At 47.1% G+C, this 27987-nt stretch overlaps 2 protein-coding genes across 2 annotated transcripts; one reads left to right on the plus strand and one right to left on the minus strand.

The window, feature by feature from the left end:
• The first annotated feature begins 48 nt into the window (after nucleotides 1-48).
• On the plus strand, nucleotides 49-10932 carry GUSB (glucuronidase beta). Its single transcript, XM_064395067.1, has 12 exons — nucleotides 49-303; nucleotides 1808-1996; nucleotides 3116-3297; nucleotides 3761-3903; nucleotides 4070-4257; nucleotides 4909-5061; nucleotides 5606-5784; nucleotides 6165-6311; nucleotides 7284-7368; nucleotides 8827-9003; nucleotides 9468-9603; nucleotides 10712-10932. The coding sequence occupies exons 1-12, from the start codon at nucleotides 67-69 to the stop codon at nucleotides 10867-10869; spliced, it is 1974 nt and encodes a 657-aa protein (XP_064251137.1). The 5' UTR covers nucleotides 49-66; the 3' UTR covers nucleotides 10870-10932.
• VKORC1L1 (vitamin K epoxide reductase complex subunit 1 like 1) lies at nucleotides 8247-27573 on the minus strand. Its single transcript, XM_064395068.1, has 3 exons — nucleotides 27339-27573; nucleotides 17669-17778; nucleotides 8247-17011 (listed from the first exon to the last, which is right to left on the minus strand). Exons 1-3 carry the CDS (start codon nucleotides 27530-27532, stop codon nucleotides 16785-16787), a joined length of 531 nt encoding a protein of 176 aa, XP_064251138.1. The 5' UTR covers nucleotides 27533-27573; the 3' UTR covers nucleotides 8247-16784.
• Between the last annotated feature and the right edge of the window lie 414 nt (nucleotides 27574-27987).

The following is a 27987-nucleotide window of genomic DNA, read 5'->3' on the forward strand; positions in this document are numbered from 1 at the left end:
CCATCAGTCCCGCCCCTCTCCCTCAGCCCCGCCCCTCTCCCTCAGCGGGCCCTGCCCACAGCCAAGATGGCGCTGGCGGCCTCAGGCGGCGGCGCGGCGGGTCCGTGCTCGCTGCCGGTGCTGCTGCTGTTCCTCCCGTTCCTCCCGGGGCTGGCGGCCGGTCCCGCCGGGATGCTGCAGCCCCGGGACACCCCCTCCCGCGAGCGCAGGGAGCTCGGCGGGCTCTGGAGCTTCCGCGCCGATCTGTCTCCGGGCAGGGACGCCGGCTTCGCGCAGCGCTGGTACCGGCGGCCGCTCCGGCAGGTAGCGGGGAGGGCGCTGCCCAGCGCCGGGCACGGGCCGCGCTCTTTCCCCTCCCAACGGGCTCCTTTCTCCCTCTCTTGCTCTTTCCCTGCCTTCTTCCCCCCGGGCTGGCGGAGCCGCTGCCGTTCTGCTCACGGTGCTGGCCCGGCCCGGGTCGTTCTTGCGGCAGTTCCTAATTAGCAGCCCCTGATGATGCCCCGGCGCTGCTCCTGAGGCAGACACGCTTTGAACGAGCCCCGTTCACCTCCGGGTGCCTTGCACAGCGCTGAGCTTCCAGCAGCTTCGGCACAAATGTGCCTGGAAGGGCGCTGGGAGTTGTTTGTTCCAGAGTTTCAGAGTGCTGGTAGAAAAGTTTTGATGTGGCTGAGATCTGCTTGGAAATATCTGCATTGCCTGACAGAAAGGAGTTATCCGTTTTATACATAAAATCCCTAGGTCGTTCATTATTTCTGTTTTTAGCCTTTTGTCTGATTTTGTTGCTGGACTGTGGAAGGAGAGAAGAGCTGGAGGGCACTGTGCTGCTGGAAGTTTTGCAGAGGAGAGCAATCCTGAGCTATGCCCCTTCAAAGGGAGGCTTAGATGAGTGCACTCAGCCTGTTTTAGAGCTCAGAGACTCTCCCTGAAGGACACACGGGTTCTGGCCAGCACAGCAAAGGTTTTCCTGCATCAGATGCTGGAAAATCCTCTTGCCCATCCAAGGATTTTCCCACTAGGAATTTCTGCTGAGGGCACTGGGCTCTGTGCAGTGCCAGTGCTGAGTCAGCCACGCACATGATGCCCACCCTGGGTGCTCAGACCTTCCTCATTCCATTTCCTGAGGCTTCCTCAGGAAGGGAGAAGCTGCAGAACTCCTTGGTGCAACATCCTGAGTGCAGAAAGTGCTGAAAATGAACAGCTTGGCAACAGCATCTGGATTCCTCAGTTTTCAATGTACTGTGACACTGCCTCCCTCTAATCTTCATATTGGAATAAGCAGCTGAATGGATTCCCAGGGAATCTCTGTTGCTTTTACACAGTGAGAAAGGCTGGGCTAATCCCAAACAGTCTCCACGAGGAGAAAAATATCCCAAAATACTCATTACTGCCCAAAATATCTATTATTTTGTTACACTTTAACTACAGCTCTTAGCTGACAAACAGCACCACAACCCCCACATTGCTCTGGAGCTGTGAAGGAGAAAATTCCCACTGAAACAACAATCTGGGCTTGGGTTTTCCCTCCTCACTCCTCTGATTCCATGATGCCAGGGCCATTAATGAAAACACTTCATTGTGCAGCAGGAGGGGCAAAGAAAGGAGCAGCTGCTTCCTGTAGGAACAGGCAGGTTCTAATTAGGGCTTGTATAGGAGCTGTGAGACACCTCAGTGTTTTTAAACAGCTTCTCCCAAGTATTTCCCCTTGGCAGAGGCATTGTGGGGCTGTCAGTGAAGGGGGACACCTCCAGCAGTAAAACTCCGATTTTTAACCTCTCTGTTCCCTCCTTTTCCCCCTAATCCCTGCCAGAGCGGCCCTGTCATTGACATGCCGGTGCCTGCCAGCTTCAACGACATCACGCAGGAGCCCAGCCTGGAGAACTACATCGGCTGGGTGTGGTACGAGAAGGAGGTGCTGCTGCCGCCGCGCTGGCTGCAGGGCGATCCCGCCCCCCGGCTGCTGCTGCGCTTCGGCAGCGCCCATTACTACTGCATCGTGGTACGTGCCTGGGCACCGGTGCTTCCTAAATCGGGCTGGGATAGAGGCACTTCCATGGTTTGTGCGGCAAATGCGGCCCTGGATCGGTTTTGGATCCCCTTCTGAGCTCGTGCCCAGCAAGAATTAATCCCAGTTTCTCTGATCCTGCGGTTTTGGGATTGGTGATTAACATTTCCTGATTAATGGATCTGCCCCTCGGTGACACTTGATGTGAGCCACACCTAGCTCCCAGCAAAGGGAATCCCTCAAAGATCAGGGCTGATCCCTCAAGGATCCTTTGAGGATCAAGGTTGATACGGTGATGTTCGAGGGTGCCAGGATGAGTGAAGACAGGAAAACCTTGACTCCATGTTTTAGAAGGCTGATATATCATATCATTATCCTACCATTATCCTACCATTATCCTACCATTATCCTACCATTATCCTACCATTATCCTGCCATTATCCTGCCATTATCATATCATTATCATATCATCATATCATTATCGTATCATTATTGTATCATTATGATCATATCGTAATCTTACCATTATAATAATATCATAATCATTATCATATCATTATCATATCATCATATCATTATCGTATCATTATCGTATCATTATGATCATATCGTAATCATACCATTATAATAATCTCATTATCATCTCATTATCATCTCATTATCATCTCATTATCATCTCATTATCATATTTATTATATACGAAAAGTATACTAAAAAATAGAGAAAAAAAGGATCCCAGAAAGCTGGGAAGGAAAGGGAATGGAATAAATAAAAGCTGGTGACCCTCAGAGTCCGAGGCAGCTGCATCTTTGGTTGGTTGTTAAGTAAAAACAACTCACATGAGCCAATCCAAGATGCACCTGTTGGCAAACAATGTCCAGACCACATTCCACAGCCATCAGATATTTATTGTTTACATTTCTTTTCTGAGGCTTCTCAGCTAGAATAGGAGAAAAATCCTAGCAAAGGGTTTTTCATAAATATCGCGGCAACAGGTTGGTCCCTCAAAGACCCTTTGAGGATCAAGAGCCCAGGTGCTCCTTGTAACTGGACTGCCCTGTTCTCTGCTGACCACAGAACCCCAATGAGCCATTTCTGTGTCTTTCCTTGCAGTGGGTGAACGGGGTGCAGGTGGTGGAGCACGAAGGGGGGCACCTGCCCTTTGAGGCTGACATCAGCAGCGTGGTGCAGAGCAGCCCAGACACCCTGTGCCGCATCACTGTGGCCCTCAACAACACCCTGACCCCCCACACGCTGCCCCCGGGCTCCATCCAGTACATGGCTGACAAGTCAAGGTGAGTCCTGGGGTGTTCTGCTGCTGGGCTCATCCCAGGGGTGTGGGAGAGGGGGGTTGTTCAGCTGCTGGTTCAGAAATCCCTCACTGGGGTTGTATTTATGGTGGGTTTGTCGGTGGAGGTGTGAGGAGTTGAAGCTGTGGTGTTGTGAGGAATCAGCAGGGAGTTATTGCATCTGTTTGTGCACAGGGGGCTCAGATTGGGGGATTTGCCAAGTTGAATCCAGGGCAGGCTTGAGAAGCTTGGATTCAGCTGGGAGCTGCAAGTACCAGCTCTCCTGAAGGACGAAGATCTTTGTTAACTTCTTTGTTAACTGCAAAATCCTTCAGTGTAACATCTGACACATCCAGCCTGGCATAAAGATATTTTACATTATGATTATTTTGCACTGCCAGCATCCACATGCTGCCTTCAGCTGTGTAGTGAAGTGTAATGCAGCCTTGCTCCTGTCTTGCTCACTCAGGTACCCCAAGAACTACTTTGTGCAGGACACCAAGTTTGATTTCTTTAATTATGCTGGCATCCACCGCCCAGTTGTGCTGTACACCACCCCTGCTGCCTACATCGATGACATCACTGTCACAACCACTTCATCAGACACTCTTGGTAGGTCCAGAGCAGTGACAGCAGCTCCCTCGGGCTCCAAGTGGAGGTGCCAAGGGCAGCAGGGAAAACATCCTGCACGAGTCTGATTGAATTTGTTTCCCAGTGGCTTTTCCTGAGGCCGAGCTGTCTCTTGCAGTCTCTGATTGTCTTTGTTTCTCTGAGCCAGCCACGGTGCAGTATCAGGTGGCAGTGGCTGGCAGCACAGCCAGTTCCTTGTCCCTGAGTTTGCGTGACCAAGAGGGGAAGGTGGTTGCTACAGGTGATGGCCCAGTGGGAGAGCTCAAAGTCCTCAACCCAAACCTCTGGTGGCCTTACCTGATGCACGAGAACCCTGGATACCTGTACTCCTTGGAGGTAAAGTGGCATTTCTCCTCTCTGGGTGTGTTTAACAGGGTTAAGGCACTGCCATATGTCCTCTCATGGGCCCTGTGCATGTGACCAGAGTGGCTCTGCTAATTAGGCACTAATCAAATCAAGCTTTGGCAGCTTCTGAAGGGGCTGGCAGGGAGAAGGGCATTCCTGGAGTGTGCTCTGAGCTGCTGGCCCTTCACACTGAGGGTCCATGCATCCCCTCTGGGGAGATGATGAGTACATCAGCTGGAGCCTGGGAGATCCTGCGGGAGTTAAGGATCAGTGGTGATGTTCAGCTGCAGAAATCAGGGGCATGAGCTGCTCTGGGTTTCCAGGGACTCAGGGTCACACCTGGGAGCAGGTGATGTGTCAAGGTGCAGGGCACAGACATGGCCTGGGGGGATGCCATGGGGAAAAGACACTGAAGTTTTTTTGGGATGAGCATCCAGGGGCTCATTCTTCATCCTTCAGCTTCCACACCTGGATTTGTATTTTTTGTTCAGTCAGACCCGGCTCCCCCCGAGCAGCAGCAGTGAGGAACAGGCTGTGTGCTGAGGGCTGGGAAGGGATGTGGGGCCAGAATCTCCCTCCCAGACAGGGCAGGGAGCGCTGGGCATCCCTGTGAGGCTCCCTCCTGTTCCTCCCTGACTGCAGGTGAGGCTGCAGGCCCAGGTGGGCAGGGCCCTGCTGGAGGACGTGTACACGCTCCCGGTGGGCATCCGCACCGTGCACGTCACCAGCAGCCAGTTCCTCATCAACGGCAGGCCCTTCTACTTCCACGGGGTCAACAAGCACGAGGATGCAGATGTAAGTGTGGCACCCACGGCAGGGTCACCCAGGGCCACCTCAGCTCACACTGCCGAGGTGGCACCTGTGCTGCCTCCCCTGCCCTCTCTTCTCCAAGGAGCTGTTTCCTCACACCCTCCTCCCAGGCTAAAGCACTAAGGGGACACCATGCCCAGTCCTGCCATCCCTCAGGGCACATGGATGTGCTGGTGGGGACACTGAAGCATCTCCCAGCCACAGCTTTCAGGCAGACATGCTGGCAGTCAGTCAGTCAGTCAGTGCTGTGAGGGTGGGGAGGCCCTGGCACCTATTGCCCAGAAAAGCTGTGGCTGCCCCATCCCTGCAAGTGTTCCAGGCCAGCTGGACAGGACTTGGAGCAGCCTGGGCTAGTGGAAGGTGTCCCTGCCCACGGCAGGGGGTGGAATGATCTGAGCTTTAAGGTCCCCTCCAGCCCAAACCCCTCTGACTGTGCCAGGGGCTGTCGGGTTCCCCACCCTGGGCAGGGCTGGGGCTGGCTCAAGCAGGGAAGCTGTGTTCACAAGGGCTGCTTGCTCTCTCCCCCCAGATCCGTGGTAAAGGCCTGGACTGGGCCCTGATTGTGAAGGACTTCAACCTGCTGCGCTGGCTGGGGGCCAACTCGTTCCGCACCAGCCACTACCCGTACGCCGAGGAGATCATGGACCTGTGCGACGCCTACGGCATCGCGGTCATCGACGAGAGCCCGGGGGTGGGCATCAAACTGCCGTAAGAGTGCCCAGCACCACCCGCCCTCGCTCCTCTGCTCCTCCCTCCGCTCTTCCCAAGTCACTGGTTTTACACTTCTGTGCTCGTTGTGGCACCCGTTGTGCTGATTGTGAGAGTACTTTGTTCTGTTTGGAAATCTCCCGTTGCGCCACCGGTGGTGCCTCATGATGTTGGGCAACCAGAGGGCATTTTGCCACATTTTGCCACATGGCTGCATTAACGAGCCCAAACCACGGCCCTGACCTGTGCAGCAAACTTTGGGGAAATAGGGCAGAAGCCATCCTCAGCCATCCCCAGCGTCAAGGCTCTGCTGTGCCCAGAGGCTGAGCTGTCACAGGGAAATGGATGATTTTACACCCTCACCTCCTGCTGTCTTCCAGGGAGAGCTTTGGGAACAAGTCCCTGCAGCATCACCTGGCCGTGATGGAGGAGCTGGTCCGCAGGGATAAGAACAGGCCCTCGGTGGTCATGTGGTCAGTGGCCAACGAGCCGGCCTCAGAGCTGCCCCCAGCTGCTCACTACTTCAAGTAAGTGCCTCTGCTCCTCATCTCTGGGCAGATGATGCCTCTTCTTCCTTTGGGATGGCACAGAGAGGTAGTAAAGGGAGGGCAGGCATTTTTGGGAACACTGGAATTGAACCTGTGGAGGCAAATTAAAAATGGAACTGCTGCACAGCTCAGAACTGTCCCAGCGTGTTGGTTCTGAACCACCAGGACTCCACAAAATTACCAGGAGTCCACTTGGCTTGAGCATCTCTCCTTGAGCTAAGGGTTGAGTAACATCAGAGCTGGTGAGAATTCCTTGTTAGCACTGGAAGATGAGTGCTGAACCCTTTGAGATTTACAGCAAAGCTGTAAAACAACTGGCCTTTCATTCTGAACACAAGGTTTTGCAGTTAGTGCTGCTTATTTGTTCTGTGGCTTCCCACTTCAAAGCCACTGCTTTGAGTCCCTGCAGCCCCCTTGGTTTATTTCTAAAGAGATTTAAGCTTTGGATAGCCCAGAGCAGCTGTGTAAGGGGCAGCAGACTGTCCCTGGGAGCTGAGGTGCATTAAGAGAGCGCTGAGTTTCATTCTTCAGGATGTTCCAGCACCTCCTGCAATGTCAGGGCAGCAGCAGAGCTCGACTCCCATTCTGTCCCATCTCCCTCACTCAGGGCTTCCTCAGGAACATCCACTGCCTGCTGGGGCACAGGGCCTCAAGAACACATCCCAGGAGTTGTTCAGAAACTTCCCATTTTTACAAATTTGTCCTCAAACTCAACTGTCCCTTCAACCTGTGAGCTGCTGGCACCACCCCCGTGCCTGTGCTTGGTGTGCTTCCACTCTGCTCTCTCTCAGGTGGCGTGGCACCCCCTCGGTGACAGATATTCTCTTTATTTCTTTCAAACACTGGCTGCTAAATCAAAAGCAGCTCTGGGGGGTGGAAGGACAGCCTGGGGAGAGGGGGCTGTGCTGCTCCGTGCTGTTGTTGAACTCTTGCTTTACTGTTTGCAAACAGGACAGTGATAGCTCACACTAAAGCTCTCGACCCCTCCAGACCAGTCACCTTTGTGACAGATGCTAATTACGCTCTTGATCGTGGTGTAAGTTTGCTTTATTTTCTAGCTCTTTCTTTTCTTTTTTATTTTAAATTCATACATTAAATTTCCTCCTCTTGTCACTTGTTTTATGCTCCTTTCCCCCCAGCTCCTACCTAAATTTACTGGAGATATTAAGCAGGGAAAGGCTAAAGAAAAATTACATTTTTGTTTCTAGTAGAAATCACCTTATCCTGTAGTTGTAGCTCAGCTGAAAAAAAAAAAGGATCTGTAAGAGAGAACAATTCTTTGTGTGCAGGATTATGCCCCTGGATTCCATTAATATTGTCATGCTTTGCTATGCCATTGATTGTGTTTACTAATGCTCAGGATTTTCACTTGCAATTAAGCCAAAGCTTAAACCTCTTTAAAATGCTCACAACCCTTGTGGAAGTCTAAAGGAAGGAAGCTTTGCTTTAATTCCTGCTTTCAACTGCTCCAGATCTTCTTTGGCAGATGTCTGTTTGTGTTGAATAATCTAAAAGCTCCTCCAGCTCCACAATTAAAGCCCCAGAGCCGGATCAATAACCAAAAGGCAATTTCCTTGGATTTTGGGGCCTTTCATTGCATGGACTAAGGATTTTTAACACCTGTATTTGTTTCCAGGGGAGATCCTTGTACAATAATCACCTCTAGCAGGTGAGTTGGTGCTGCCACACATCCCTGATCCAGGTTACACTTTGGATTTCTTCTAACATGTCCTCTGATTAGCAGGAATGGCTGCAACTCTGACGTTTTTCCTCCCCACCCCAGAAAAAAACCAAACCTCTGGTGGTTTTAAATTTGAAGGAGTCCAGCAGGAATCTGCTTTTGGATCTCCCATTCCCACTCTGCCCACCTGGAGGAGCTCAGGCAAACAAGAACAGATCTCTCATACACTGATGTGATATTAGAACATTTTTTTTCTTTTATTACAAAACATGTTAAGAGAACATTGAACAAGTTACATACAACATCACTTTATTTTGAGGGGGCTTTGTGCCCTTTTATCACACTGTCCATGTGGTAGAAATGGCAGATAACTTGCAGAATGCTTTAGTCTTAGTATTGCACCATTGATGCACAAAATTTAGTTGCTAGTCAAAATATTTGACCACTCACTTGATAATCACATTCCAATACTCAAAAAGAAAAAGTACATCTAAATGTACCAGCAAGCCAGAGACATCTTGGAAACAAAAAAACTTCTAACAAACCTGAGAATGAAACGTGTTGATCTTGTCTAACTCTTTGCTGTGACTTCCTAATCTGTAAGAAAAATGCCAAATTAATGCTGTTAGCTTATTAAATTTATCCTTTTCTTTTTCTGAGAAAGATTATATTTGGAGGGCCTGAGTGATGGGGGAAACAATTAGTTGTATGTGTAATAAACCTGGATTCCATTAAATGAATCCAAAGGAGGATTTAGATTTACAAGAGAAGGTTGAAGTCTGTGCCAAAACTCTCTCACCTTGTTTTTTGCAGGCTCCCTATGTGGATGTGATTTGTGTGAACAGCTACTTCTCCTGGTACCACGACCCAGGCCACCTGGAAGTGATCCCACTCCAACTCACAGCCCAGTTTGAGAACTGGTACAAAACCTACCAAAAACCCATCATCCAGAGTGAATATGGAGCAGACTCAGTGCCCGGGCTGCACAGTGTGAGTGTTGTGGTGGAAACTGCTCTGAGAAGGCAGAAAATTGTAACTGGGAGAGGCTGGCACCACTGGGCCTGGCTTTGCTGGGAGCTGCTCCAGCTGGGAGTGTCCAAAAGGCTCCAGGATTGGGATCCTGCTCCCAAAACCACAGAGCTTTGCCACTCACTTTGTCTGCTAAAGAGGACTCCAAAATCTGTCCTTGAAAATGCTACAATGCTTAAATGAAAGCAAATCCTGGAGGATGGAGGTTCCTGGTGCAGGGGGGTGGCACTGCTGTCCCTGTCATGACACAGGCCACCAGGGGAGCTGGCAATACCTGGAGTTGTGTTTGTGATGGTCACAAGAGGCAGCCCAATGCAGCACAGCCAGCAGAGCAGGCAGCCCAGAGCTGCTGCTCAGGGCTAGCTGGGAGCCCGTGGGATGGGGTTGTTTGTGCCCTGAGCCTGCTCCCCTGGCTCTCCTGGCAGGACCCCCCCATGATGTTCACTGAGGAGTACCAGCAGGCCCTGCTCAGGGGCTACCACTCTGTCCTGGACAAGAAGAGGAAGGAGTACGTGATCGGGGAGCTCATCTGGAATTTTGCTGATTTCATGACCAATCAAGGTGAGCTTTTATTTATATTCTAAACACCTCTCCATCCTCCCTGGGAGTTAGTGGTTGATGCCACACAAACACTGTGCTGAAGGGTGGGACAAAAGGCCCTCTGTTCACCAGGACAGAGCACAGCTGGTTTTGTCACAAAATCCAGCATGACCAGAGCCAAGAGGGAAGGTCCTGCCTGTGCTTAATTCCTTTCTCCTGCACAGATGCTCCCAGAACATGGGACCATGCATGTCTCATCTCACAAGGGGAAGCTTGTGAGGGACCCAGATTGCTCCTGGGTTTTGGCCACCCTCAATTCAGAGCCTCAGGCAGCTGTCAGGGCCATCTCACTTGCTTCCAGTGTCACCTACAGCTGCCCTGGGAACAGAGCACCTCAAATACTCATTATTTACTTGGCAGAGTTCAGCAGCAGAGGAGCAGATGCCACGCTGGCACACAGCTGTCTCACCATGACTCTCCACTCATGATTAATAGATAAGTGCAGTCACAAAGGAAGGGAAATTCCTTAATTTACAGTGCAGTCCCACAGAAGTGAAACAATCAGTAATGAACCTGTTCTGCTTAGTCCACCTGCAGTGGGTTAGGTGAGCAGTCAGGGAGGGAGGAACAGCACTAAAACACCCTGCAGAGCACCAGGACAGGCATTAGAGAGCTCAGGGATGGCAGTGCCCAGAAAAGCAGCATCAAAAAGGACTGAGAAAATGTAGACAAGGTCAGACACAGATGCAATTCCAGTCTCTCTACGTGTTGCAATCCTTTTATCTAATTTCCTGTGAAAACTAAAACAGGCAGAAAGGATCCAGACACCACACAGGACAGTGAACAGGCATCACATTTCCTCCATCCAATCTGAAGGTGGAGCCAATCACCAGTAGCTAGGACACTGACAGTGGGCACACCCCAGTTAAGCTGTAAAAACAAGAACTGCAGCTGATTGCTCTGTCCCACGCACGGATCCTGCCACGCTTCCCTGCTCCACCTGACTGTGCAAAGAAAGTGCAGAGGTCTCTTCCACCTGGCCCGATTTAGTACCTACATTGTAACAGCTCAAGCGGGGCCTGGAAGAGCCTGCTTTATACATTTCTTTTATTTTGTAACTTCTCTGCAGGGACGACACGAGTTCTGGGGAACAAGAAAGGAATCTTCACCCGCCAGCGCCAGCCCAAAGCCGCTGCCTTTGTTCTGAGGGACAGGTACTGGAGGATTGCAAATGAATCAAGCTGTCTTCCTCCTGTAATGACATCACATTCCCTCTTCCTCAAATGAAAACAAAGGGGTCAGTGGCTGGGGATTATGTTGAACTCGTTATTAAATCTCTGTTTAAATAAGTTTTATGCCTGATTCAAGTCTTGCAAGTCCAATGTGATTTCTAGTCCACCTGAAGTAGTTACTGTGATGCAAAGCAGATCAGAAACTTTTGTTTCCTCTGCTCAGCCTTGTCTGGAGGCTTCTTGTTTCCAGGCTGGAAAACAAATATTCACTTGCAATGAGCTGAAGTTAAGAAATCCTGACTGAGGTATCTGTTTATGGCAAAAAAATTACAAATATTACATGATACAACTCAATGCTGAACTTAAAAACAAAACCTAAGTTACTCTAAATGAACATCACATCCCTCTAAAGCAAATGAGGTTTTCCAGTTAAACTCCCCTAAGGGTTAAGACTATTGAGATCACAGCAAACTGTCCACAGGATTGCAGAGGAGCACAGTTTGTGCAGCTGCTCTGGCCTGACAGGATGGATGTGTGAGAAATCCTGAGCATTCCCAGCAGCCAGGAGGGGTGTGAGCCACCCAACAGAGAGTTTGGAATTCCTGTTCCAGCAGCAGGGTGGAATGTTACAGAGGGAGGGACTACATCAACTCAACTTGAAATCTATTTATTTTACAGTACCAAAACTGCCACTGTCAGACACAAACTGTGTCCAGCAATGCCACTTCCCTGTGGAAGGGCTTCCTTCTTATTCAATCTCAGCACAGGAAGAGCAGCCCAGAGGGAAATTCTGTTCCAAACTTTTCTGGGAGTGGCCTGAAGCCCTCTGGGGCAGGGCCAGGTGGAAATCCCTGGGCTGCTTCAGTGCTGTCCCTTTAGGCCTGCACCCCAGCCTGGGCCAGGCTTTAGCCCGGCATGGAGCACACCAGCACCCACAGCAAAACTCAGAATATTCACTCTGCAAACTTCCCAGCACTGCCCCAAAAGCAGCAGCACAAGGAGCAGAACAAGAGCAGAGGCTGCCCAATGCATTTGGGGAGTTACAATTTGGAGTTTGGTTACTGGAATTTAGATTCTGGGTGACACTGGTGCCATGACTCCTGTTCTGCAGCTGCCTCTGTGTGAGAGCCTCAGGGAAGTGACCAAATCTGACCATATAAAGCAAAGATTTGCTTTTCTCCTGTGTGCTGGCCAAATTCTGTTCCCTTCAGAGGTGGTACACAAGGAACCAGCAGCACCTTCCACCCTGCCCCAGCAGAATAAGGACACAGATGTTCACTGCAGACTCCACAACAGTTTTTCTTGTGTTTTTAAGGGAAAAGAAACAACACTACAGCATTCCTCACGCCGTGCTAGGCCTAGATTTTCTCTAGAACTAAAGCCCCAGAATATAAAACTCTATGCACAACACAAAGACAGTTGTTCAAACACACCATGGTACTGCCAGCTAGCAGTGTTTGAAAGTCATTTCAACTTCTCCATCATCCTTTAAAAACTCATTTTCTTCCCCAGTTTCAACAGACCTGACCCAAACACAGATGAGGATTTGACATTGGTCACTCCTTACAAACCCGGGCTCAGCTCAGCCCCCCCAAAATCTGAGCACACATTTGAGGGTTAATTCTGCTTGTTCTCAGCAAACCCTGCCCTGCCCAGCAGCTCCCTCTCCAAATCCAGGGAAACATCCAGCAGTTTTTCCAGGGCTTTTGTGGTCTGTGGGACCAGCTTTGAGCAGCCCCAATAAAGCAGAAAGTGATAAAAATCACAAGGTTGGGATTTTTTTTTTTTGTTTCTTTTTTTGCTTAAAGAACTGTAAACATTGAAAGCCTCAAGTCAACGCTGCTCAGCCTTTACACACAATGCTCAGCCAGACACAAAGCTGCAGGAATTCTACTGGGAACACTGGGACCTGGGGAGAATCAAGTGCTTTAACCCTTCTACTGCTAAACACACACAAGGTCTTGGAAAAAAAAAAAAAAAAACAAACTACACGACTTGGTACAATTTCTAGAAACAGAATTACAGTACTGACATTAAAAACAGTTTCTAAGGCTCAGACTGAGTCCAAAAAGGCCTCTGGTTGGGTTCATTCAAGCTCTTATGTTTGGACTGCATGAATGCAGCATAAGAATGATTGCAGCAAGACATCCACAGGTAATTTCTACATTTATTTTTGTTGGAGTTTTTTTTTTCTTTTTTTTTTATACCAAAAGTTATGTGCAACAAATAGAATTCGTACATATTTACATGGTTTTTTTACCTGTTAGCAAAATTGGATCCTAAACCTCCAGCAGAGAATCTCTCAGCCTATATTGAGAAAAGGAATATCTGCCCAATGACTCCATTTCAAATGGGTGTTGGATTTGGAGTTGAAAGCACTGGGAATAAATAGTTGATGGAATCTACTGTACAGAACAAACACCTAATATTGAGGCCATGCTTAACACAGTTTTGTGGTAACAGAATACTTCATGTCTTTTCTGTCAGTTTAAACAACACTGGCAGAACCAAAGCCAAGCTCTGCTCTCAGCCCAGGTAAATCAGGAGCAGAACTGCCTGAAGCACCTCTCCAACCTCCTGGAACAACTGAGACTGCAGCAGCACAAAAATGCCAGCTCCAGCACTGAGAAACCTCCTCACCAGAGAGCTGCTGTCACTTCACACCCCAAAGGTGCTCAGCAATGTTTCGTTGGCCTCAGTGTCACAAATGTTTCACAGGAAGAAACTTCCAAGAATATTCATTTCCTCCTTGGCCTTAAAGAGTAGCAAGTACCTTACAGTAAGAGGATTTCAGGAATGGATCATTCCTAAGCAGGGTTTGGGATGAGGTTTTTTTGCCTTTCCAATCCGCCTCTCACTGTGAAATTTCCAACTCAGAATATTCCATGATCCTAAAGGAATTTTGGGATTCTAGAGAGCCAAAAGGGGCAGGAAGAGCCCAAATTCAGAACCTGTGTTTGGATACTGTGAATTTTATCCCTTCCATTCTCCTGAGTGTTGAAACCACAACGAGGATCTCTGTAACACCCCCTTGTCTCTTGCCAGCCCAAATATCATTTACCTGCCTTTACCCAGACTCCTGCATCCTTGAGAAATTTTAGGATTTGCCTTTGGATTTGTAAGGGTAAAACCAGCATCAAGCACACATTTGCCACCACATTTGGCTGGGGCAGGCAGGGGGGCACAGCTGCACTCCTGATTTCCATCACAACTCATTTTACTGGAAGGAAAATGCTGTTTCTATCACTGGGAGCAGCAAGGAAAGAGTCAAAAGAACTGGAAGCAGAAAGGTCCAAATTTCTCCTGCTAAGATTATTCTGCCCTCTCTGAGGCCAACTGCATTTCTGAAGCACGAGAGGGAAACAGAAGAAATCAGGGCCATTTCTAGCAAATCACTTCCAGTAAAAAGTAACTGCAAGGGAAGCACACAAGACAAGAGAGCTCACAATTAAGGATCAGATTTGCAAAGCTGTGCACAAAGTGTGGCTGCAAATTCTCCCAGAGCCCAAACTCCAGCTCCATTTGCTCCCCATGTGCACACTAACAAGGACTGCTGAAATCTGGCCCTAAACATTTGTACTAAACAAACTGAATCAACAGACTGCCCACACAAACAAGCACAAGACACAGTGAAGTTAAGTCAACACCAACACTTTCAGCTGATGCGGCTTTTTTTCCTCTTTTTTTCCCAGAAATTGGACCAAGTACTCATGGATTAGACTTGTCTCCATGGCTGCTTGCTCTGAGACAGGAGCAGCACATGTTCACCTCTTCCTTGGATGAAAAAAAGATGCTTTAGTGTAGATCACAGGAATGCATCAAAATAAAATCTATACATTAAACACTGCTACTGCCTCAGGGCTTGGGAGGGAACAAAGCCAAGCCTTGAGGGACCAATTCAACATCATTCATTCCCCTTAATATCAAAGTGGAAGGCATTTGAGAGACAGAACTAAACATCAAGACAAGCTTTAACTATACTCTGGTCAATACAAAACTCATTTAATGGATTGTTGGCTAAAACTGTCAGACGAGGGACAAGTCATTTAGTGTTACATGCAACAGATGTTACTCACACCACACAACTCTGTACACAAAAGCAGTTTCCACCTCTAGCCTTGGTATAAACCAGAATTAGCTCAGTAGTAATTGAAATATTAATTTTATGAATTCGATCTCCAGCCTTGTTTTGCTCTATGGAAACACTGCTCGTTTCACAGTCAAGTTTATCCTTAGTGTTTAAAATCCACTTGCAATGGAAGTGGCTCTCTGACATTCATGTTTGAGAATGAAGATGCTAAAAGGAGTTAAATTAGTTCTTTAAATAAATGGGTATGCAGTTGGAATTCTTCATATTTCGAACTGACAAGGGCAAAAAGCAGCACAGCACCAATTACAGAAAGTAGCTGAACCCACACATTTTGGTGTCACACAGTCTGAAACACAAATATTTCACTTTTCCAAATCACATCAAGCTTTTAAATTAAACTGAAAACAATACTGCTACCACTTCTCAGTCTAAAAACTAAAACCAGATCTCTTAATACTCCTCTATCCCCAGCAAGTTTGCTGGGAATTTTGTTTGTTCATTTTTAAAGCAAGGACACTTCTGCCTGCCAAGTTCAACACAAAGTATTTGGTTTAAGATTTGAAGACAGAAGGCACTTTTAACATTCAGCCTTAGAATACTGAGTGCAGAAACAACGTGTACAATTTTGTTCCTTTGTTAAAATATGCAGTTGAATTTTTTTTCCCCTAATTAGTTCTTAGAAAGAGCAATGATAGCACTATATCACATTTCATTTTCAGGAGCACATTGACTTATTTATCCCATTAAACAGGTTGCCCTTCCAAGAGATCTTCTCTGTGTGTGTGTGTCAGGCCTAAAGTTCATTTCCCAATATAGCACAAACCACAGATCCTGACCAAGATCAATTAAGGAACTGCTTTTTCAGTGCACTGCTTGGTTATCCTGCTCACTCAGTGGTTTCCACTGCAAATTGCAATTCTATACTGCAGCATTCACAGAACATCAAACATTAGTAACACTGGCTGGCTGAGCACAGCTTCAAAAGGAACAGCTCTGCCTGGAAATGAGTCCTTTCAAAGAACACTTCATCCGACCCCCAGTCTGCAAATCAGCTTTTCATTGACCACATGAAGCTATTTTTGTTCTGTACAGAAATTAATGAGGTTGTCGTTTAATCAACATACTTCAGGTTTCAGCTTTAATTCCATTTTTGTTACTGGAGACAAAAAAAAAAGGAAAAAAAAAAGAAGAAAAAAATGGAACCAACCCCAAGCATCATTCTTGTGAAATCACAACAGTGAGAGCAGCAACTCCATGTTCTTTGGAGGTCACTTCTTCCATCATGTCAGTCGACTCTGAGCTGAACCTCTGACAGCTCCTAACCAACCCATGGGACAGTGAGTTCTCCAGGGATGAAACCAAGAGTTCTAATTTTATTTACAGTATAAGTCCTAGTCAAATCTAAGTCCATCAGCTAAAAAAAAAAAAAAAGAAAGAAAAAAAAAGAAAAAAATACACTTACTGTAAACATGGCAATATTAAATATGGTGATGCTAGTCTAGAATATTTCATGTCATGATCACATCTTGTTATACCTGAATTTATATACAGGATATTTTATAGCAAGTGTTACCCACTTCACAAGTGGAGGGGGAAGAGAGAGAGTCTAGGTTTTGCTGTGGCTAAAACTCCTTCCAAGTAAAGTTAAAGCTTGTCTTTGATTGTTATAGAGCTTTCTTTCAGAACCTCATTGAAACTGAAGATTAGCACAGAGAAATTATCTGGGGCCCCTTGAAATTTAGAATTCAAAATTTCCATTATGATTCTTGTGGGGGAAAGGGGGGCAAGAAGTGTCTGATATGGAGAATAAAAAAATTACTGCAAAATAAACTTAATGGAAGTTGGGTCTTCAGACTGTCAGTCAAAAGTTCCAGCAGGGGTTATTCCTGTTTGGGTTGGAGTTGCCTCTTCCAGGCCTCGTTCAAATAAACTAGTCGTTTGTAGTTGATGATAAAGAGAATGAAGTTCAGCAAATATGTGAGCACGCAGACAATGCAAAACTCCTTCAGCACGAAGTACAGAATGTATGCCAAGTACAGGGACCCTACTACAGACACTATGGAGGATGTCATGAGGATTAGAGCTGCTACTGCACTTGCTGTCATACCTGCAACAAGAGAGACAAAGTTACTCACCCCTCTCCACACAGAGCAAAACTGAATTCAAACTCAGCCACTCAGCAGCAGTTACACAAAATTCTGGCTAAGATAGCACCTGGGGATTTGGAGAGGAGTAGCTAAGGCTCTGTCTGACAGCCCTGTGGTAAGGAGTGTGTGTAGGATTAACCATCTTCATATTACTGAGTTACAGGAAAAATTGTGGTCATGTTATTTCTGTCAGGATTAACAGCTTTGTAGCAAACCACAGAGTTAACAAGAAATACACAAAATTATATTTCATGCACTTTTTTGCCTGCTCTCTCCATTACTCCTCCAAAACTTGCCCATTCCATTTTTATTCCCTCTCTTTTCCACCGTGCAATCCAATGCCAAATATACCGGAGTGAAAATACCAGCACAGAAACTGTCTTCACACTTGGATTATTAATAGCATATCAGGAGAAAATGCAATTACTCTTGTTATCAGTTGGGTTTTTAAGCCCTTTGGACAGATGTATCATTAGAGTGCTGCTAAAAAAACCCAAGATATAAAAATCAGAAGCATTTATCTGGTTTCCTGCAGATTGTGCAATGGATATTGCTCTCCTCCTTCATCCCCACAGCCCTGCTTTACACTTGGGGCTCTGAAGTGAATGAGTACTTACCCAGTAGCATTTGTAGTATATAAAACACCAGGCCAAAAACACTGTTTGACTGATTTATTGCACTGTCCTTTCCAAAGATGGAACCCAAGAGACCGAATCCTCGACCCCATCTGTAAAACAGGGAAATTAATTAACTCTTGTTTGGCCACCTCCTGCTTTCCAGCAGCACTTCCAGTTCAGGGCTGTTGGGGAAAGAAAAGGACACATATTCTGACAGGATTTATGTGGAGTTCTGGAAAACCAAGCAGCAACAGGGGGAGCACTGGGCACGGCTTCATCCCACACCTTGCTGATGAAAGTTGTTTGACACAGCAGGAGCTGCTGAGTTCACCCAGCTGGAGCCTCCCTGAGCAGCAGCTCTGCTTCCCAGGGCTGGAGTTTGGAGCTGTTCTGTCACAGAAACACCTCCTTCCCCCAGTGACAGCTTCAGCAGCTCTCTGCACCACAGTCAGCTGGACACAAGGTCACTACAAAGCTGAGGCAAGGATTTGTTCCACTCACTTGTGTGCATCAGAGCAGGAGAACCAGGCCATAAATCTGTACCTGAGCTGCTCCTCAAGCAGCTCAGGAGGAACCCAAATCTGTCACACACACGAGCTGAGGATGGCACCATCACAAGATCCTCGTTTGCTGGAGCTCTTGCACAGTGGGACACTCTGAACCAACACCTGAAATCCCTACAAAGTGACTTTCAACTTTCCAGTGATAAGGCAGAAAGCAGCACAAGCCCTACAAAACTGCTGCTGCAAAAGGAGGAGGAAAGATTAAATTAGCAATTGTGTTTGTGCCAGAAACCATTAATTCCATGCCCTAAGGCAGATCATGCCATTATTTGTAAAAGCAAAGTGAGAAGCCTATTTATTAGTGTCACTTGAAAATATGAAGTTATTTTGCTCCTCCAAGGTAATTTAACTCACAAGAGCACACTGGGATATCTGCCAGCAGATTTTTGGAGCATCAAGCCAAGCAAACAAATGTAAGGTTTGCTTCACATTAGCAGCTTAACTGAGCAAGGTAAAAAAGTGCCAATCCTCATCCTGTTGCAGCAGGAAACTCCAAGGAAAGTGCAGTTTTCAGGAAGTTTCCTGTCCTAGAGGCAATGGCCCTGCTGAGCCAAGACACAGCTCGGGTCTGTCCCTGCACATGGCAGGAGTGGAGCTGATGTCACTCACCTGGGACCTGCCATCACCACCTCACAGCAGCTTTCTCACAGAAAAATTGTCCTCATTGTGGTGCCTCTAATATCATCTCCAAAACACTCTGTAGTCTCACAGCCATCTGTGCAAAACTCATCATTTTAATTGCAGACTACATTTGAATTTACTATTAATACCCTTGTGCTCTTCTCCCCAAGAAACCCAGCAGGTCCCAATTCTTAGAAAGCAGATTTACTGTATAAACAGTCAAAAATTAAACATACTTTCAGCTAGTTTGGTCTCAGATCTTTTAAAAGTGAAACTTTTGTGCCAGTATTAAGCCCCAAGGCAGCACAGACCATGCTGTTCCAGGGGACAGAGCCTCAGCACCCCAGAGCTGCCAGGAAAGGCAGTGCAGAACTGCCTGGCTCTCTGCTCTCACCCCAGGGCAGCTCTGGGGCTATGGAAGTTACAAAGAATTACAAAGAATCCCAATTGTGGTTGGATTTCCTCCCACAGTTCAAATGGTATCTGGATTTTAAGTGAGAACTGTTAATTTTTTAGCCTTCCTTTGATAAGATGGTCACAGCACATGTAACAATTGTCTTGTGTTGTCCAAATTGCAAGGCTGTATTAGAGAGCCACACAAATACATTAAAGAATTGATCATTTTTACATTGAATAGTTCATTTTTCTGTATTATTACATTTATAGGTGCTTCAGTCTGCTATTCACGGGCTCAGTGTATTGTTGTGGTCTCCAAGTGAGAATTCATGTCAGGCTGACATTAAAATGATTTGAACACACTCAGGTTCTCCTGCACAACCCAAAGTGGGCAAAGGTTCAGCATCAGCCCAACTCCAACCAGCTGCAGGATGCTGAATCCAGCCCTACCTGAGCACTCTCACTTCTGATGTTCATCACATCCTCTGGTGTCTGAGAGCAAACTCGAGCTCAAAATATCAGAACTGGCATTTCACAGAGCCTGACCTGCAGCTGCTCTGCAAGAGAACAATAAAATGTTGCCAGTGGAAGGATCATGAGCTCCAGCCCTTCCCAGGAGTCAGAGTCCTGGAGTGATCCGTGCAGAGCTGCAAGGTCAGAGCACAGGGAAAGCTTCTGCCACACGCAGGAGTTCATGAAGTGTCTTGTAGCAGCTTTGAGGACATCAAGTATTACATTTCAGCCCAGGACTAAGCTCACATCTTATTCCACACACTGGGAGACAGCTAAGCAGCCTGGGGTTTAGCACAGAACACTTTTCCCAGCCTTATAAGGTTTGGAGTGGGAGCAAGTGTTCTGCATCAAACTGAAAAGCAAAGTATTTAGACTTAATATATTTACTTTGCATACTCCCATTTCCCTGCTGAAAAGTCTAAATTGTCTCCTAATTTTATTAATGTTGTAAAACTCACAATGAACCAGGAACTTCTGCCAGCAAGTGGAGGAAGGATAAAAACTGAGTGGTTAGTGCTCATTTTCACACCAGACTCAGGTGTGAATTGCCTGATTAATGAGAACTTTCAAAGTCTAAAAAAATATGGCAAACAAATAGCAAGAAGAAAGTCCTAATAGCAAGATAAGCTGTAAAAAGGAAACTCTGAAGTAGTTCATGTAACCTGCACTTTACAAAAAAACGTAATTTAGAAGAAGTGTTATCATTTGAATTTTATTTTTTTTTAAATACAGAATGCTAAACCAAATGACCTGCAGGACGTACAGAGCTGCTGGCAGAGCAAGATGAAAGCAGAGGCTGATTTCTGCGAGCTTTTCCTGGTTCTGCCTGCTGGCTCCATCCCTGAGGAGCAGGAGCCCCGTGCTGAGATCCAGGTCGCTGTCACCCGAGGTGACTCAGAGCACTCTGACACACACAGCTGCCAAACCCACCTTCACCACACCCGAGTTTCACTGCTATTAAAATCCAAAGCAATCTCAGCTAATTACAAGGAACAAACCTTTAACTCAAAATCTTGGTAACTCGGTTTCCCTCCCTATCTGCATGGACCATTCTGAATGTTCTTCAAAATGTTAAAAAGTGATTCAAGAAATCAAAAATGAAGTGATTCATCTCCTTTCCCAACATCTACAACTGAGCACTGCAGTGACTTTCAGTCCAATGTTCACTGTCTTTTATCAAAAGGAGGTTTTAAAAGTTGTTATTATCCACCCTCTAAACAATGTCCCTTTTAGTCTGAGGTACTTCACAAAGCTCAGCAATGTTGCATTTTCAGAGTTTAAAACAGTATTTGTGTGCAATTGTTACTTCTTAACAGGAAGACAAAAAGAATTGAGGTCACTGTGCTCCACAAGTGATGTACCTCCAATAAAACCTTACATTTTTACATCACTAAAATCACTTCAATCTCTTTTGCACAATTATGAACATCCTCTATGTTCCAGAACAGCATATTAGGGGACCCACTTGAAACATTTTAGCATAACTTAGCAGAGAAAATGCTAAAAGGGAACACAAAAACCTCATTTAGTCCACCAGCATCTCCAACATTTTAGAGGACAAGCAAACAACCTTCCAGTTGAACAAGTTACAAGCCCTGAGTTGTCAGCACAGGCTCCAAAAGCAGCAGAATTCCAAGCCTGCCAAACCCACCAAGTCAAACAAACCGAGTAGAAGGTGTTTGTTTAGCCAGGAGCTGGCTCAGTGTCCCCTGCAGCCCCTGTGAGAAACGCTGGAGTGTTTCTGGAGCCAAGCCCCAGCTGTGACAGCTGCCTGCAGATGTTCTGAACAGGTTTGTCAAAGATCATTCCCCAAGAGTGATGTTTGCTTGGCCTCCACTGTCCTTAAGGACCAGAAGCTGGGGTTTCACCTGCACCAACACCTGGCAGCCTCCCCCGAGGCCCTGCTGGGTGTCCCAGGAGCTTTCTGAGCACTGACCTCGACAACCAGCCCTGGGGATGAGCAGTCACATCCCCTGCAGTGCACCTGGCAAACCCTTGGGTTTACACTGAACTGAACTAACCCTGTGTTTCCATTCTAGCATGGACAGAACCACGCTGGCTCAGGGCAGGCCCAGCATGCCTTGACAAAAGGAGAATTGCCAGCTCTCATCCCAGTGAGATGGAGTTCCCCTGCTTGGAAATGCAATCAAATCCTCCAGATTATTCACAGGCTTCTCTGCTCCCAAATCTCTGCATTTGTGCAGCAGCAGTTGCCAACACAAGTCTCTCTCAGTTGTTGGGTTTGGTGCAAAAGGGCAAACAGTAACAAAGATTCTGTACTCAAACTGCAAGGAAAGAACTCAAATTTGGGTGCTTTTTGGGTAGTAGTAGTTACTTAAGCAGTAGTTACTTCCTCTCATTTCAGGATTATTTACCATCCCATGACCATTATTTTGTTATCAACAGCAAGCACCCCTTACCACTTTGTAACCTAGAGGAAACAATAAATCAAATTTTATCAAAAACAAAAAATAAAAAAGGCTACACTTGATAAGTGAGGTGCCCATTTCCTTAAGCAACATTGGACTTCTGAGATAATTTCTGGTCCAGAGTGAAAGTTCTCAGAGGAGAGCAGAGCTCAGCCCCTGCCTTCAGTGAAAAGCTCATATAAAGGTCAAAGGATCTGGAGCATGTTAAGAAACTTTGGTTGCAACTTCTTTCCAGCTTCACCAGAGGATTTTGGATTAAATCTAATTCATGGCTTCAAGGCCACTCTTAACAGTTTTAATAAATTAAGTAAAAGCCTTCAATTAGAAGCCACAAAAAAAGAAGATTAAAAATTCCCATTTGTAAACTTGCCAGGAGTGCTCAAAAGTGTTGATACACTTAATTTCATGTTTAAAACTATTAGCAGCATTTAGCATAACCAAATGAGGTTTTCTTCTATATATCCTCCAGCTCTGCTTCAGACAGTCTGTAAAAACTCTCAGTGTCTAGATCAGCAAAATATTAAGCAGAGGATAATTATTTTATAGCAGCCTTTACAGAAGCACTGGCTATTTAAGATACAAGCCAACAGGACTGACTCCTTCTATTCCTTCCTTAACAATCTTTTCTATTAAGCTACCATAAGTGAAGCCCAAATCTGAATTATAAGCACTTTGTTAAATTTACTTTGCACCAGGCAAAATAATTCCTAGCCCTATTACAAATTCCAGCCAAGCTGGAAGTGATATATTTATGAAAAGCAAAAATTAACGTGTTTGTGTGAGCACTGTAAGGATGGAAAATAAAAGATTCTCACAGCAGGAGCACTGCTGTGTTTTATAAAAGATGTGCCTCAGTCAATAAGTGTTGTATCAGTATTAAACCATCAATTTTCAACTAGAAAGATAAAATTTAAAAAAACCAACAAAATACTTGAGTTATCAGCTTCTGCAGCTTTAAGAGCAACTTTAAAGCTCCAAGCTGGTTTCTACCAGCATTCCTGGAACACCTCCCCTCTCCAGCGCATGGAATCAGCTCTGGCTCCTCCCAGCTCACACCCTGTGCCCCCCTGTGCCAGCCCAGCTGGGGACAAGGCACAGAGAACCTTGGCTCCCAGGGCAGCTTTCCCTTCAGCACAGGAGTGACTCTGGCTTTCCCTCCCCTCCCCTGTGGCACTGAATTTGGCTCCTCCAATTTCTCCCTGCCCAATTCCAAAGCAGAGATTTTCCAAGCTTCCCTCAGGCAGCAAACCCACTCAATCCAGAATCCCTTTTTCATCTCCTAACACCTCACAGCAGTCACTAACACTTGCAGCTGAAAACCTCAAACATATCTGGATGTCTGCTTGCAGGTACAGCAATGAAAATAACTCATGGGATATCAGGAATTAATTATTATAAATATTAATAACTGCCACATAATGTTCTTTACTTGGAATTAAGCAAACTTGACAGACCAGAATTTACAGGAACTGCCCCACAACAGAACCATCAGCTTAGGAAGGTCTGGGAAGTTTTCTCCATGTCCCATTTCCTTGGACAATGGGGTTGTTCTTGTCACTTTGCTCCCTGTAAAGAGGCACCAGAACAGTTCCAGCAAGGTGTGCTCTGCCAGAAACCAGCACGGGGCAGTTTCACCTGCAGCTCTTAGAGCAATTCACTCCCACTCTGCAGAGGAACAAACAACCCAACAGAACACACGGGTGTAAATTCAGTGGTTGAAGAGAGCAGAACCACACAGTAACACCAGAGCTGTCACAGGCCACCCTTGCAGGCCTGCCCACAACACACCCCACACCTAACAGGCATTTTCAGCAGCTTCCAGGTGAATATTGTGGTGCATCCACAGAAAACACAAGGTGGATGTGCAGCTTTTATAGAGGAAGGTGTCCCCACCCACGGCAGGGCCGGGACAAGATGACCTTGAGGGTCCCTTCCAACCCAAACCATTGTGTCACACCAGACTTTTCAAAGTGCCTCAAACACCAATCCAAGACTTTGCCCATGAAGAGAACAGGGAATTCCCAAAATACCAACGACATCCAGGTTCCCAAAATGCCATTTTGACTCCAGAACTCCTTCAGCAATCAGGCAAAGATCAATATTGACTATTGCCAAACCCCTTCAGTGACGCAGCTGCAAATATTGCTAAAGACACCCAGGTGCCCTTTGCTCGCTTGTGCTGCTGTCTTGAGGCTCTCTGCAGCACTCATCAATGCATGCCAGGCCACTAAAGTCATTCCAAGCCACTAATTCATCCTCCAGTGGTCTCCAATTCATCAAGACAGAAAGGAAAAATGTACTAGAAGATCCCAAAATCTCTCAGGGCTTGGAAAAGGCCAAAGCCAATGCTCTGGGTCTCTCTGTTAGCACTTAAAGGTCACATTTTATTTCGAGCTGTAGCATGACCTGTATGACTGGAAATGTGTTTTATTACTTTAATTCCCACTGTGAAAATACAGCAAGACCAAAACTATTTTACAGTCCAAAACTATTAGCCAGTTAATGAAACAGCCAATTTATACATAAAGCTATTCTTGACAATTAATTATTCTCAACTATCAGACAGCAATTAATTTAAAATAAATACAGCAATTGCCATGGATGTGAGGTATTGCCCTAATACCTGCCATTATCAGCCACTCCTTAGCAAATTTTATTTTTAAACTATTTCATGAACTTTCCCCTTGATAAAAATTTGAAATATGCTGACCATTCATGTTTTGGGGAAGGGATACTGGGAAGGGATCTCTCCAACACAGCCCTCTGCATGAGTCAGGCTCTGATAGGAGATTTTCTGTGCTCCTCCCTCTGCATGCTGGCACTCTTTACATTTCTGTTCTTGCTGTTGTGCCAGTGCCAGATCTGGCTTAAAAGCAAGACTTGGAAATACCAACAGCTGGTGAAAAAAAACTCCGCCCAAAATACCAGAAAGTCAGCTCAGGAAGGAATCAACTAATTTATTCTAATTATTCTATGCATTTAAAATGAATCCTAACAGCATTAAGGGCTTTTTAAAGTTCAGGCCACTCTTGGAGTCAAAGCTCAAGATGTGAAGATTGCAAAATTCCAAGTTCCATCGGCAAATCCAGTTTAAATGAAAAGTCACATAACACAAGGAAGCATCTAAAAGCCAAAGTAGAAACAGAAGTTTCTCACCCAGTTAACTCTGCAAGTTAACTCTAATAATTAGCTAATCAATAATTTCTGACTGTCAGTGTAACAGCTCAATGAGAAAAGAAATGTGACAGTTAAATCTGAATTACCTGTGAAAAAGCTGGAACACAAAACTGAAACTTTACAACCCCAGTGAAATCTAAAGTGTAGTTAAAAGTTCCTTTTAGAAATGAAGCTCCTGAGAAACTTTTGGTGGTGTGGGAACAAGGAACACCCAGCTGGAGAAAGTGAGAGAACAACGGACGGGGAGCTGTGGCAACGTGGAAAACAAGATTAATTTCTTTCCAACTTTAAAGCCTTGCCCTCCCGCCTCACTTTTAAAGCAGAGCTCCCCCTCTGTGTCCTGCACAGCCTGGAAAGCAAATTCTTCTCCAAATATGGTTGGAGTGAGCAGAACTTGCACGTTCCTTCTCCACAAACTCCCTTCACCACCTGCTCCAGCGATCACGAGCTCTCCTGGCATTTGCAGTGCTTCACTCCAGGCATGGTTCTCCTAGCAACTGCTGGGAGATCTGAGAGCATTTCATCCCTAACTCCTCACATATCCTCCAGAATTCCTCCAGCAAAGGATTCCCAGGTCTTGCTCAACGTGTCAGCTGCAGCACTGCTAATGAACGCTGTAATTACCGAGCTTGGTTCCATAATTAGAAAGAATCCCAATTATATCTTTAGGTAATTTCCTTCTCCCAAGTGTTCAGTAAACACGCATCAAAACTGTGACATCCAATTCCCTGTCACAACAGCAAAAAACTGTTGGAGGACCAATTCTACACAAGAACAGGCTTCAATTATTCTCTTTTTACCTTGTATCTGTGACCAAAATTAAATTCCTGATGAGACTCACGTGGTTTAATCTCAGTAGCCTAAGCATGATTTAATTTATATGATTTGAATTTATCTGGTGAGTTTATTGAAGTTCCCTCCCTAGTTAGAGCCAAACTTCTCATTTCGGGCCACTTCCCAAGCAGAGACATGAACAAGCACCTTCACAAACGAAAGGTGACCTGAGGCAGACAGAAAAGCAGAGTTAAAGCCTTCACTCAGCCACAATATCAGGTGGCCAGAGATCCAGATTTCTGTCACACAACCACAGAAGAGGATTTAGGAAAAAGAGCTCCCTGGATGTTTTGCCTCAAAAATTTCACAGCTCACAGCTTGACAGAGGATGAGAACACTCCCCCAAACTGGCTTGTTATGATGATACAGCAAGTATCTCTCTACAAACTGTGACAGCTTTTGCACAGGTTACACTGAGAGGGGAGAAAGGAAATCTCAAGCACTCATTGAGCTGAATACACTAACACAATAACAACAAAATTCTCATTAAAATAAAGAGGAAGGATTTAATACACAGACTTGCTCGAGAACCAGATTCATACAATGACTCTCCTAACAGAAACAAGAGCCCCTGGCCTTTGGAAAACAACTGCTGTACTGGCTGGACATCTGCAAAATAAGTCAGGATTTGGACTGGGCTTGTGCTGCAGAGGCAGCCAAGTCTCCCTTGAACGAAGCACTTCCTCCGGATCACCAAAGCATCTCCCGTGCTGCCAGGAGATGTCCCAACGAAAACGCAACACAGATACTGCAATTAAAGCTAACAAAGCGAACCACCCGCAATGTTTATGTTGTCCTTAACCACTGCTCACAGCCACAGCACTCCTCTCTCCCGAGCTTTTACCACTAAAACGCCTGTCACTCCACCTAATTGCCACCGATTACAACACAGCAATTGCGGGTGCCTCGCCCTGCAGCCGAGGCGATGCCCAGATCCCCGCTGGCAGAGCGGCCCCCCAGCCGCGGGGCTGCCCCACACCGGGAGCGCTGCCCGGCCCCGCCCGGCCCGCAGCCCCTCCGAGCGCCGGCCCGGCCCCCAGCACGCCCCGAGGCACGGGAGGCAGCACTCCGGGACCCGTCCCCGGCGCTCCCGCAGCCCTCAGCCCCTTCCCCCGGCGGGTCCCACCCGCGCCTCACCTGGAGGTGATGGCGGCGGAGCAGCGCACCCGCTCGCTGAGGTCGCACAGGGCCTGGTAGTGGCTGTCGCGGCCCTTCTCGCGCTCCAGGTGGCAGGCGTACAGGGACAGCAGGATGCCGGCGGCGCACACGGCGGACCGCGCCACCCGCTCCCAGCGCGGCACCGACACCCGCAGCAGGACGGGCGCCGCCATCTTGGCCCCGTCCCTCCGCCTCAGCCCGCGACGCGCGCCCGGCGCCGCCCCGCCCCGCGCACGCGCGCGCTCCTCATTGGCCGGCCGCGCACGCGCGCGCGCCGCTCATTGGCTGGCCGGGCGGGCGCGCCGCAACCCCCCTCCCTCTCCCCCCCCCGCCCTGGCCCCGCCCCTCGCCGCTCGCGCCGGACGTGGCGCCTCGCGACGACGTCACGTCAGGCCTGGGCGGGGGTGGGGGGGGGCGCGTGGCGTGGCGCCCCCTGGCGGCCGCCGGGAGCCCCGGCAGAGTCCCCTCACGGCGCCGCCCCCGCCCCGCCGGAAAACAGCGGGAAAAACGGGCACTTACAGCAGGAAAACGGGCTTTTCTGTAAGGAAAACGGGCACTTACAGCAGGAAAACGGGCTTTTCTGTAAGGAAAACGGGCACTTACAGCAGAAAACTGGGCTTTTCCAGCA

This window comes from Passer domesticus, chromosome 19 (genome assembly GCF_036417665.1).
Source record: "Passer domesticus isolate bPasDom1 chromosome 19, bPasDom1.hap1, whole genome shotgun sequence".
Lineage (NCBI taxonomy): Eukaryota > Metazoa > Chordata > Aves > Passeriformes > Passeridae > Passer > Passer domesticus.